A 13,833-nucleotide genomic window follows, 5' to 3' on the forward strand; every position below is an offset into this window, starting at 1 on the left:
CTGACTGTGCAGTAACAGGTTGTGTTTAGCTTCTCTGCTCCCTACTTCCTCGTCTGGCATGTCTGTTCTTTCAGTCCAGAGTCTAAAGTTCAGCCAGAGACAACAGGAGGGGAGCATCACGTCGCTCACTCTCAGCATTTCACAACACTTTCTTTTTTTTTTCTTCTTTTTTGCTAAGTCAAATACAGGCTTCCTGTATGCTGTAAAGAATGCTTGCCCCCTCAGCGTAGACATTTTGTAGTGTGACTAAATGATGAATGATCTTACAATAATTTGATGAGATTGGGTTAGATGATGCAAGGGAGAAGTGTGTAATGATAATGCTAGTCTTGATGTCTTACAGCTTATTATGGCGCTCTGCAAATGATCCCCCCAGACACCCACGCTGCCTTTGAACCGCTCCCACCCCAGGGTGACGCATTAGCAACCTGTCTGGGGTTGACGTAGCCTTGGTAGAGGCCCCTGCATCTCAGGTGCTTAATAAGCCCTACTGGGGCACCGGGAAGAAGCTGGGAGCCCCGACTTGAGCACCCTACCCCCTTCAGATACCTCCCTTTGCATACCCAATCCATCCCTCCTGTGACCCCTCCCCCAAGTCCCTCAGACCATCTCCCATCATCCTCTCTCATACGTCCTCCTCTTCAGCGCATCTCTGTAGCTTCCTCCCCACGTTTCCGTCCACACTCCTCCCTCCTCCACCTCCCTCGCATTGCCTGTTTGTGCTCCACGCTGCCTTGCCTTCCTTCAACACATGCCAGGACTCCTGGGGCAACAGTTACACAGCCCAGGATGTCATTTGAAAAAGCTCCTCAGGACGTCATTATAAGGATCATCACTGGGCCTTACGGCTGATGTTGCATTAGTGTTCCATCACACACACAGCCTTCAAAATGCCTATTAACTAGCCAGCACAATCATCAGGCAAATCAGATTTTTTCTCTGAGATTGGTGTGTCATATTGATCTGAAATTGACGATTCTGATGTATCGGTGCTTTCAAGACCATAAGATGTAATTTGGACTGCAATTATACAGCATCGGGCAGATTCACTGAATGCATGAAACAACAGGTAATGGGATAGTTATGCTGAGAAGAGACTGACAGTGGAGGAAGGTTGACAGTAAGCAAAACGTGTTGCATTAGCTTCAATTGCCACAAGTTGCACAGGCTTGATATTCTCACATTGCTTCATGCAACTTCCTGTTGGTCAGCAGTATGTCACATAATGTATTCCAATTCTGTGAGTATGTCTTTTCCACCACATTTGTGGTTTCTTTATTTTTGTTCCTCTTACATCTGCTCATTTATAATGAAACCAGTTTGAGTGTTGATTGGGTAATGACCATTCCAGTATTCTACCTGAATTTAACGAAACAAGATGCCGTGAGCATTTAGCTGTGTGTTCAATAGCAGTTCAATTTTGCTCAAGTTCAGCTCTATTTGTGGTATTTTAGGTGGCTGTGCTTATGGATATTGTAGTGGGTGTCATGGAAACCAGAAAAAAAAAATTTTTTTTTGCAGGTTTACTGACGATAGAAGTTGTGGCCTTTTTTTCACCCCTGTGCAATAAAAATATGGGTGAAATGGACTATTATACTGGCATCAGATTTAATATAGTTTTTAAAATGTATTCAAAAGTTTAATCTTAAGAGAATGATATTTAAAATAATTTAACATCACAAGACCATCCATCCATCCATCCAAAAGTCCCTCTTCCTCTATTGGACACCTCCTAGCCACAAAATACATTTTTTAATTCACCCCTATACAATCACCCAGCCATCCCTCTATCCAGCCTATCCAACTCTATTAATCTAGTCTTTCTTTCTCTCCATCCCTTTCATGCCATCCTCTCGTCTCCATCCAACCATTTTATCCTCCATTCATGGCAAACAGAAGACATACAGTATCTGAAGTGAAACAGAATGAATATTAAGTGGGTAGCAGTTGGACCAGCCTCACTGTACTACTGTAAATAGTTACATATTTCCTCTCTGCCTCTCTCTCCCTCTTCATCATCTCTGGCCCTGTCAATCACCGTTCTCCAGCTCCGTGATAAGTCTGCACCGTGTAAAGTGGTATGAGCTTCATCAGCCATGCAGATGAGTCCTGTTTCCTTTACCTTAATTAGAGCTCCCGGGGGACTGACTGTGGGCACTGAGCAGCATCAGCATCAGCCTCTCATACCACAGAGATGCCTTTCATCCAGTCGGAAAACGCCAGGAGGAGAACTGTACAGTGGTTCAGGGACTGAACAGAATGGAATTTAAAAGCAGCAGCATTATGAGGAAATATTCCTGCATGTTGGTCAAGGTTGGTGACTCAAACACCAAGTGGCAATTTCAGGAGCAGAAACGAAAAGCCAACAGGAAGAAAGGAAATAGCTGCACTATTATTCATGCAAAGTGATTAGTCAATCAAAAGAAAATGTATTTAAAACAATTTTGATAAGCAATTAATCTTTAATGTCATATTTAAACCAACTTTTGGGTCTATTTTCCGGAATCATATCAAGAAAATAATAAAAATATGAAATTGAATTGGTTTATCAAGATGGTGATAACAACTGATTAAACACTAGATAATAATAACATAAACTGGTAAATCGATTAATCGTACGGTCTATGCAATTTATAATACACGCACGCACGTAGGCACGCACGCACGTAGGCACGTTACACACACTCACACACACACGCACACACACACACACACACACACACACGCACACATCATATATGGATCATGAAAGGACTAGATGAAAAATATCCATCCTCCATATAGATTAATACACTTGTAATTTATATTGTCAAAAATACTGATTAAGCCTTAAAATGCCCATATTTCATCATGAAAAAAATAACATAAAATATCTTATTAAAATGAATTTAACATTTTTATTAAGTGTAATATTTCCAGTAGCTCTGTCAGTCTTAAACATTTGACATTTATATGCCGTACAGTGAAAAACACTGAAGAGGAAATAATGATCAAATGATTAGTTCATAAGTAATAATTACACGAGTAAACAACTATCTTGTAAATCTGACACCGTTAAAATAATGATGTTTTCATTTCTTCACGTTCACCTTCCTTCCGTCCCCTTTAAACGGGGAGGTGCTCCGGTGCTCACCCCCAGCCCGGGGCTCTCCGCCGCTCTGCGGGAGGGGTAGAGAGGGAGTTCGGGCTGGCTGAGAGCGGACTCGTCGGAAACCTCCCCGGAGGGGCCCCGTGTAATTCGATGCATGCTGTTAAAGCTTAGACTATATTGTCTTCCCTTTGCTTATGAAGCCTCCACCCACCGGCCCACCCTACATTTAGCGGATCATGTGACTCGGGGTAAGTCATTTGCAAGTACAACAGTTCTCTGTGCGCTCCCATTCATTTCCTGAGAACTGCCTGAGCAGAGCAGCTGAGAGGCAGAAGGGGAGGGAGCTGCTCACTCACATACACTCACACTCACACACACACACACACACACACACACATTATCACACACACACACACACACATACACACATACACACGTACATACAAGCAGAGTGAGAGGAGAGGAGAGGAGAGGGAGAGGAGGAGAGGAGACAGAGAGGACTGTAGAAAGGAAAACAGTCTCCTAGTCTCCACGGCTCTGCAGCTTCTGACAAGGTCTGTGCATTTTTCTCGTCCTGTTCCTCTGCTGGCTGCTGCTGTGTGCTTCATTTGTCACGTTGCTGGGCTTTGTGCTTGTGTTCACTTGCATCTCGTTCAGCTGTCATTGCTCTGTCAAAGCAGATGACAACTCAGATCACCTCTGGCATTGTGTTTGGTGTCTGTCAGTGGGGGAAAACAAGAGACCCTGCATGCTGCTGACTGGACAAGTAACACATATTTCCAATGTAAATTCATAAGCTGTCATGACAAGAGTAAAAAAAAAAAAGTGATTATACACTGACTGAGTTTGGGCACGGGCAGCATCCTGACTTTACCGTGCCGGTGATTCCTCACATTTGCTCGTTTCTTATTTCTCACTTATTTACCCTGAAAACAACTTCAAAACATATCAGCTTATCGGTGTTGAACTGCTGTAGAGAAACTAACTGAATGTCTTGGTGGGGAATATGAGAGTGTGAACTGAGACAGCAGCCGCACTCTCTCTCTCTCTCTCGGCGCTTCTTGCTGGTAAAAAGTTTGCTGCTTGTCAGAGTTTTGTGCATGTCTTAAGAGAGTTCAGTGTGTGTGTGTGTGTGCATTTGTGTGAAGCATTGTGTGTGTGACAGGCTTGTTTGCCCACTGTAGCAGCTTAGAGACAGAGAGACGAGGCTGTTAGCAACGGGTTAAACATTAGGAGGCTCGGGTAGCGGAGGAAGGACACTGGGGGGGGGAGGTGTTTGTGTGTGTGTCTGTGTGTGTGTGTCTGTGTGTGTGGGAGTGTTGCAGGGGTGGTGTCTTGGATGTCATCGGCAGCGCTCTCACTTCCAGGGTAATAGTCATTGGTATTGATGGGTAGCTGTCAGAGAGGCAGAGAGCCACCAGGCTGGGGAGAGTGGCCGGGGGCTGGCCCTTGGCTGTTATTTTCAATTACAAGGGACCGGGGCAGAGCTGACAGCAAAGGCATTTGTACATCCAGTGAGGAGGAGGAGGAGGAGGAGGAGGAGGAGGAGGAGGGTGTGTGTGGGGGGGTGGAGGCGAGAGGAGGGGTGGGAGGGGAGCTAGAGAGCAGGAGGGAGGGAGAAAGGTGGGAGGGGGGATGAGACTCTGGCCTCTGCTCCTGGGTTTGATGTGGAAACTGAGCACTGACCTCTGTGACTTTACCCCCGCGTTGTGGAGGGGCCCTGCCTGGCCTGTAACTGTGTGACAGCCGTAGGGTGTGTGTGTGTGGGTGTGTGTTTTAGTGAGAATTTCATCCATTTAAAAAAAAAGAAGAGAGTTGGGTTATGTGTGTGCGTGTGAGTGTGTTTGTGTGTGTTGATGAGACCCCCTGCAGCTCATGGATGTTCAGCGAGTGAGACTAGTGCCCATTTAAACTCTCACTTCAGTCCATTTACAAAGGGGCCTTCTCCCTGTGCATGAATAGGCAGGCTGATATTACCACACATGTAGAGTAGACGCTGAACACTGTGCACGAGCAAGTGGCACAGGAACAGATCTGAAGTGTAATCATATTGGTGCTCTGAAACAGGCAACATACAAATATTTCCTGATTTTGGTGACCAAATCAGAATCAATGAAAGTGGTGTGATTGCCTGAAAATAATATCATAATTCTGTAATGTTATTTGCTGCAACATTGGACCACATGTCCGAAGGCGTCATAGTCTACATAAGACAGTGTAGCTGCTATATGTATAAACAAATCTTCAATACTGAATCCTCAACCTGAATTGACTCTTCTGGACCATTAATGTCACTGACTCAATCAGCAACTCCCCTCAGCGCTCTATTGTCAGCTCAGCAGTGGTGCACGGTACATAACTTCCATGTCAAAAATATTATTAGGACTGAAAGCCTTGGACACAATCATAGTGTAATAACTCTAAGTTGGCTGCTAAGTCGTTACACTTACAAACTGAATGTAACAGACTGAACCAGCGACTGAAGACAGTCAGAATCAACGCGTTCATGTACTGATGTACGTACTGAAGTGCATTTGAATGATGATGCAATTGCCCGGCTTAGAAAAAAGAGAGCAAACCGTTTGAACTGAACAACACGATTTGAATCATTGAAGTGATTCATAATTTCCACTTTTAGCCGCCTATCTTCTCATAGCATTTTCCATGCAGTTCTTTTAAGCTGTCCCTTTCAATTGTTTGGTTTGGCGTCTTTAGTCGAAACAAAACAAAACAAATCATCAGCTGTTGTGCTCTCCTCAAGTGATTTCTGCTTCTCAACTGCTGGCTTCAGCTTGAGATGCTGAGTTTACTGTCTATCCCCCTGCTTGTTGCTGCTTTACATTAATAAACGGACACTTCGCAAATAAAATGTATTAGATCAAAAATCACGATGTGGTAGCTACATCCCTACTTATAATCCCTCCACAACCGCATCGAGCCTCTGCTGTCACTCAGATTCCTTCCATGGCTCAACCCCCCACCCCTGACATGGTCCAAGAGCTTATGATAGTGATCAGTGCAGGTGGGGGGGACTCAATTAAAAAGCCAATCACCAACGGATAGACTCTATCTGTCCGTCAACACCGCTGTGCCGTGCACATTTAATTGCCCGGCAGGATTCCCCCACTGAAGGCATCATCTGTCTGCCACAGATCACAACACATAAATTGGGTGCGTGTTGACAGATTGAATCTTTCAGTTAAGCAGTGCAGTGCTCTAGTATGTGCGTTCTACCAACATGTAGACTCACCAGCTTATTCAGGGAGATGTGAAATTCCCTGTATTACCCCTAATCAGCTGGGTTAACTGCTGGCATATTGACCGACTGCTGTATCATTGATCCGGGTGGGTGTTATGGAGTGTATCGTCATCGATTGCAGATAGACTGCAGCGCATGGCACTGGCTGGATTCATTTGGCCCCACCGAGTGGAAGCCAAGTCCAAAGGGGAGTGAGGCAGATTAGAGACGTGCATTGTGGGATATCCCGTGGGCTCTGGTCACAGAGGTGGCGTTCCATCTCCAGAGCTGTCAAACCCGGACATTCAGCCACAGGACTCTGCCATATGCAAAGACTCTGAAACACACACAGAGCTACACCCACCTACCCACAGACTCTTACAATAGACTATCATGTCAAGGGCATACAATGTGTGAAACAGACTGTACTCAAATAGTTGACTTTGTATATTGATAGATGTAGTCACAGATGTGGCAAACTGAATCGAGAAAAAGGTCATGGACTGAGATGGTTTAACATCCAAAACATCTGTAGTTATTTTCCTGTTGTTTCATTTTGAACAGTTAGACATGCACTGGTAATTAGGTTGTTAGGCCTCCTGTGCGTGAAATAAGATAAATATTTCGAGGTGATGGCTGTGGACTGAACTCCCCGTGCTGTTATTTCATCATGTCAGGAGATGACAAAATGTTCTCTCCCTTTGCGTTTTCTCTTGTGGATTCAACCTTTGACCCCCAGTGTCCAGCCCACGTTTGTTTACCAAAATTGAGTAAAGGGTGTACATGGAGTGCTAGAGCATGTGAGTTTTTGTGACTGAGGGAGAGAGAGAGAGAGCGAGAGAGAGAGAAAGAGAGAGAGAGAGAGAGAGAGAGAGAGAGAGAGAGAGAGAGAGAGAGCACGGAAAGTGTTGTGCAACAGCCAATGACTGAGTTTTGATAGTCTAAACACTCAACTCAAACAGAAAGAACTACAATCTAACATGGGTGATTACAGCTTGTCAAACATCAATGTGAGTATCTCTGGTTTTGAATTTTGAATTTTTATTGCATTGCTCTTTTGAACACCCATAAGGAGCCTGTTATTGTTAAAGCCACTGAGTAAATTTTTGGACAGACTCAAGAGAGGGAGGTTTTAAGATGTGTTGCCTGACCTGAAGTTTTTATGTTTTTTTTTTGTTCTAGTAATGACGCCATCTCTAGAGTCGCACACTCAGTGCTTACTGGAAATGAGTCATTTAGGAGAGCTTGCCCCCAGACTCTGATTTAAGGTTGCTTCCACATGTTTCCATGGCTAGGATGCAAAGGTATGTCAATGTAAGGCCTGTCTATCAGTGGCGACGTTTCCCCTTTCAACCTATTTTACTTTAGTCAAATATGGTTTGTTAACAGAAGAAAGGAGAAAAGGAAGGAAGCCAAGGAAAGATAATGGAACTACATTAAAATGTTTGTGTTTTTAAACCACTTTTTTGAGCTGGTTTTATAGAAGAAGTTCCCTTCATAGAATCTTTCGGGATCTGTATCTCTCTAGCCTCGGAGCAGATTGTTTCAGCAGACCTGCTCGAGCCCGCGTGAGGATGCTGCACGGATCACTGTGAACTTTGTTTCCAGTTTTACCGTAGGTCAACTGTTAGAGGAGGAAATTATGTAAACAACATGTGGAATCCATTTAGGGGCCTGTGGCATTCCACAAGCTCTTTGGCTTTGACACAACCGAACGTTAGGTTCACGCTATGGACCATAACTCTTCTGGAGTAGCTGCTTCAACCAGGTATCAGCATGGCACAGCATCGGCTCGAAAAGAGAGGAAAAATAATCCAAGTGATGGTGTGAGTAGATGAGTAATAGAGGTAAACACAGCTGCTGGCTTTTATTGAGTGGTGTTGGAGAGCTGGAATGGGTCAAACCAAGGGGAAAAACTCGGTGAGCGAAAATAACTGTGTGCACATTTGATGTAATGAGTGTCAGTGAGCTGGAATGTTTTGGTTGGTCCGTTATTGTCTGTTTCCATGTGCTGTGTGTTGAGGTGGATTTGCGTTGTGTCAGCACAAAGTGAGGTTACATAGGATAGGCACTTTGTGATGCTGCATCAAGAGGCTTTGCAACATATCAAACACTTAATGAAATGCATGTGCGCTTGTGTGCATGCATGACTCTGTTTGTATCACAAGAATTGGGGAAAAAAAAGGGCAGAAGGAGAGAAGAGAAAAAATAAACAAGTGTTTGAGCTGATATTTTTTTCTGCGAGAGTTGTTGACAGTGAATATTGTAGATGAGTCAGTGTATTGGTGCCCGTGCATTCCTGCATTCTACAGTTATTGTAAAACATCTAGGTCGATCTTTGAGTGCATGTGAGTGCACATGTGCTGTGATGCATACAGTAGACAAGCTATTGTGAATATGTACACAGTGCATATGTTGGGGGAAGGGAGATCACTCACACACACACACACACATTCAGGCATACAGTATATGCACTATCAGAGCCTGGGGGGATTAAAGGCAGTAGCCTACTCAAAGAAGAGCCCCATTAGGGCAGGAGTCTACTGTCATCCCTATAGGGGAAGAGAGGAAGATAGAGAGAATATGTGGGTGGTTGGTGGTGGTGGGAAGGATGCAGGTTATTGTGAGGATGCTAATCTAATGAATCCCACCACCCTGTTAGGGCAGGAGATCAGAGCAGGCTTTCACTCTGACCCTCCGCTTTAGTACGTAAAAAGCAGCTACAGTATAACCTAACCTTTGCATGAGATGAGCAATGACTTACCATGATTCACTTGGTCATACCTTAGAAATGTGTTTTCATGGGGTTTAATGGTAATATTTACAACATTTGATAATCTTCTGTTTTCCTTCCGCTGTGGCTGTAATAGCATTCATATGGAAATATTAATTAGATTTACAGTATTTTATTTACTGTAAATTCTGTATGGGACTGTGCCCATGATGCACCTCTGTCAGCTTTAGGTGATTATAAGGTACTGCAGTGTGGTCAACCTAGGACCTGTGCACTGAGAGTAAATAAGAGATGGGAGCAGAGTCACTGAGTGCAGTCTTTATTGATCCACTGGTTCTAACCTCTTTCTATCTCCCTCTCTCTTGCACACGTACTGGTGCTAACCTCTTCCTCTCTATCTCTTTCTCTCATGCACGTATAGTAAAGCCATACAGCATTTAAACATGACAATAAACACGCAAAGAATATTGCAGTATCTTCCTGAGAAGTTGTGCCAATTACTCCACACATGTGTCCCGGTCTGCTCGGCTCCTCCTCCCCCCCCCTCCTCCTCTATGGTACAAGTGAGGTTTTTGTGTCATAGGCTATTTTAGATGCACAGCCACTGACCCTACTGCATTTACTGAGGTGAGTGAACGAGTGTGTGAAGGGTGTTCAAGAGAGGTCACCCGATTATGTTGAAACAAGAAGACCTCCTACTGTATTAGGGGCCATTTGGTGCCGTCTTTTTTGGGGGCTTCTTGAGCGCTGAACTCAGTCCAGTAGAATATTTTAGCCTTTCTCACGATTACATCAAAATAATCTTCAATTGGAAATAAACTGTCGAAAATGGTGTCACAAATTGCTTTGACTTCTAAGTCGAAGCTCACTTGAGTAATGCCACCTCACTTTAGAGCTGTCACGGTCACAGCTTGTTTAGCTGTTTCTCTGCTGCATTTGAGGCACATGATGCAAGAGGATGTCAGACTCTTGTGTTTACCTCTCTCTGGAGCAGGAGGAGTGTGTGTGTGTGTGTGTGTGCATTTTTGCGTTTTGTGTGCATGCTGTAGGTGTGTGTGGGTGGCTCCTTGTGTTGAATGGGCATCGATATTCTTCTTTGAGGAGCTATTGAGAGACAGAGTTGTGTGTTTGTGTTTCTGTGCGAATGTGTGTCTGTTAGATAGATATAGTTCATTGTGGGTGCAGGCAGAGGTCACTAGGTTTGTGTTTGTGTGTATGTGTGTGTGGTTGCCAGATTGTAGAACAGAGCAGGGGCTCAGGAAGTCAGCTTTATGAGAAGTGCATTTGACACACAGACAGAGACACAGACAAACCAAACAGCGACCGACTTTTCTTTTCGCTTTGAGTGTTACCTCTCAAAATAAATAGCCTCTTCATTTCTCACAGTTTCACAAGACCTGAAAAGGGACGGAGGTGGTATTGGCGGAGGAGGGGAGCTTTCGCACAGACAAAAAGTCACAGAAAAATGATCAAATTTACAAAAGATTTGCCTTCTGTCTTTTTAAAAGGTAATATTTAACAAAGACGCGCTGAGTTCTTATCATTACATTCAACATTTGAAGAGATGCCAGAGACATATCTCATTTAAGTATCATTGCAGGCATTATATTTAACTCACTTCTCATGTTCTCACATCATTTTATTGATTTAAATGAATGTGTTTGGGTGGACTTTTTAAATGTATGCGAGTGCCTATATGTGAGATTTTCTCATTGTTGTTGGTGTGTTTCTGCCTGCTGTTTGAGCATCTTTTATTAGAAACTGTACATTTGTTTTCTTGTGTAAACATACTGACACAGTTGCAGTTCTGCTGTACGTAGTGTCCACTCAGCAAAGTGTTCCTACACATTATTTTCATGTGTGTGTGTATAAGTGTGTGTGCCGGAGAAGGCAGTGGACTTGAGCTGCATCTGGCGACCTCATCCCCCTCATCCCGACAGGATTACTGACACAGGATCCCCCTGCCCCTGGCAGAAATAGCAAGGACCCAAGGGCAGTCCACCAGAATATGGGAACTTCCGTGGGCCTTGCTTGTGCGTTGTGTGTGTGTGTGTGTGTGTGTGTGTGTGTGTGTGTGTGTGCTGTCTGTGTATTTACATGGGTATCAACTCTCTATAAATGGAGCTGGTTTCCTCCCAGGTGCTGAGCTCCAATGGCTCAGGCACTAAGAACACGAGTTCACTGCTCTCTCTCACACACACTGTCTTACCTACAGTATCTGACTCTTCAGTCATTGCTCCAGCTATTGTGGCAATTTATATTAGAATGTATATTAAGGCACATTTTTGTGTTGTATGTGTACAGGAACTTACATAATGAGGTCATTGTGTAGGGGAAAAAAAACTGGCAGACCACAATGTTGCTGAGCCCATTTCCACGTGCAGATACTGTATCAGATCCCATGAACCTTTAACGTTACACGACACCCGTTCTGAATTGCACCAAATGAACTTGTTTGAGTAAATAAATAGCCAACTGTCCACTATTATAAAGTATTTAATTTAAAACTTTAAAAATAATAGTCAGCAGTCAATGGAAAATAGTTCCACAGGGTGTCTGTTTTTCTAAACTGGCTCATGACCATGTTTTTCTTTAGGTTTTCTTGATGCTGGGTTTCAGCTCCATGAAGCTTGATTTGTATTCTGATGTACAAATCAATCAAATCAATAGTCACCCTTTACCATCCCCATTCAGCCTGAGCAAATGGTTTTAGTGTCCATGCTTGTCTCATGTTATTCTCCTCTGTGCCTTTGGTTTTTATAAATGCTTAGTTTTTCCCTGTGCATGGCATTTTTTGATGAGGATTTTGTTGATAATATCCGCCCTCACAACAAGCTTTAAGACTGGTCATGGCCTATCTATTAAGTGATGAGTCAGTGTGAGCGTCAGTACCGTTTTTTTGTTGCTGGCTTTTTAAATAAAATGATCCTTTATTATGTGTTTATCTTGTCGTTGAGTCTTGTGACGTCAAGAATCCTTTTTTCGAATTGCAGGCTACATATCTGAGTGCAAGAGGGAGCTCAGTCATTCATGTACACCACATCAAATTCAACAGAAAGTGAAGCCCAAATAGAATCAGACAGATAGAGGATGACATTCAGTTTAAATTGATGGGATCTGATAAGCTCCCCAAGTTGAGTTGTATGTCCCAGAGATGAAAACATCCAACACATGAGAAGTGTATTCTAGCTAATAATAGTTGTGTTCATGAAGAGAGCTGTGTTTTCCCTCTGTGGAACTGATTTATTCCCAGAGGAAAAGGGCAGGATGTTTTGAGGTAAAGTGCATCAGTTGAGTGCATCTCTAAGGGGTTTTTAACCCTAAAGGGAACTTTTTTTCCTCATTTTTTTTCAAAGGGTGGTGCACATAAACAGTGGTTTGATGCCATTGTGCTTATCGGGGGTTAGAGAAGTCCACGCTTCTATGAGCAGGGAGGTAGCAGCACTCTGCTCTCTTGAGCCCTGTTCAAAAATGTCCCAGAAGCATCCAAAAGACTTCGCTTGCTGCTCCTGCCAAGGAAAATACGGCTTATGAAATGGAAATTCTGAGACCATTCACAGAGTGCCAGGAATGATTCGAAAAAACGACTATGTCCATCTCAGTACATCCAGGAGTGAAGTCTTAGGGAAAGGACACATGCTACCTTGCTCACATAGACAAACACACACGTATAACCAGCATTGACACTTCATTGTTTACCTGGTACGTGCTAGAAAGCCATTAAAGGGGAACTCCACAGGCTCTTTACCTAAAGGTCAATTTACTCATCATGGTTAGTCCTACTCAGTCTGAAAAAACAGTTGTATTGTGTCTTCTGTGACTCTGTATGAGGCTTTGTTAAGTCTGACAAAATAAATATTATCAGAGGTTGGAGACAAATTTATAACTTAAAGTCTGCGTTACATACAGGGGACGACACTTTGAAAGACATTTGCGTATTCCGGGCATTAAGAGTTTAACTAAAAAATAGTATTAGTTGTATTAGTATTAGTAGTTTTGGGTTAAGGTTGTTGACATAGGATCCATGGTGTTTTGAGTTTTAGCCATACTAAGGAGTAAAAGTCTGAATAGCTCAGCCTCTGCTGCTTTAAATTTGGCCATTCTTTTTAAAAGTCTGTCTCTTGTGAGCCCACAACTTTACAGAAATGCAAAACAACCTTGCTGGAGTTCATCTCTAAAAGATTTAGACACTAGGGACTTTTAGAGTCCACTTTAAGTTCTTTGTCTGAATAAAGGAAAAAAAAAACATTCTGTAAGGGGTTTTCACTTACACCTCCTAAAGAGTAACTCCATGTTAGTACTTCTATGGTGGAAAACTGTTGCTGCACTCACCTCTATGAAGGTTTATGTCTGTGGAACCTCTGACCACACCAAGTGCCATTATTTGCCTGGGCGCAGTCACTCCTTAAGCAATAACTCTGCAGGGAACGAATGGGCTCTCAAGACCAGAATAAGGGCAACAGGATGAGGTCATGAACACGCACAGCTTAATATGAAGCAGACTGAAGTTGAGACTGAAAATCAGCTGTGATTCAGCTGTGGCTGAATTGCTTTGAATATGTTTTTTTTTTAAATAAACCTTTATTTACCACAGTCAACTCTAACTAAACTGCAAAAGTGTCACGCTGCCAATTATCTTTTTCTAGAAAATGTACCTGTCTAATGAGTGTGTTGTGAATGTACTCAGCTTTGACTTCTTTTCTAAAAGTTGCTGCGCTGAGCGACTGAAAAGAGAGGAAGTGGAGGAGTGTGCTGGTGGGCTAGCAGTTG

At 43.3% G+C, this 13,833-nt stretch overlaps 1 protein-coding gene across 4 annotated transcripts in view; it reads left to right on the plus strand.

Moving 5' to 3' along the window:
• Positions 1–2,294: 2,294 nt before the first annotated feature.
• klf12b (Kruppel-like factor 12b) overlaps positions 2,295–13,833 on the plus strand; it is a 47,845-nt gene continuing 36,306 nt past the window's right edge. For 2 of the 4 annotated variants that reach the window (XM_042427016.1, XM_042427018.1), the window contains exon 1: positions 3,521–3,645. Coding sequence is in view for 1 of the 4 variants with exons in the window: in XM_042427015.1 (XP_042282949.1) it covers positions 3,246–3,339 (94 nt within the window). In the remaining 3 variants the exon portion in view is untranslated. Of the gene's footprint in view, positions 2,314–3,134; positions 3,340–3,520; positions 3,646–13,833 lie in introns of those variants that run through there. The other 2 variants (XM_042427017.1, XM_042427015.1) reach the window with 2 other exon arrangements.

The sequence above is a fragment of the Thunnus maccoyii genome, chromosome 11 (genome assembly GCF_910596095.1).
Source record: "Thunnus maccoyii chromosome 11, fThuMac1.1, whole genome shotgun sequence".
Classification (NCBI taxonomy): Eukaryota; Metazoa; Chordata; class Actinopteri; order Scombriformes; family Scombridae; genus Thunnus; species Thunnus maccoyii.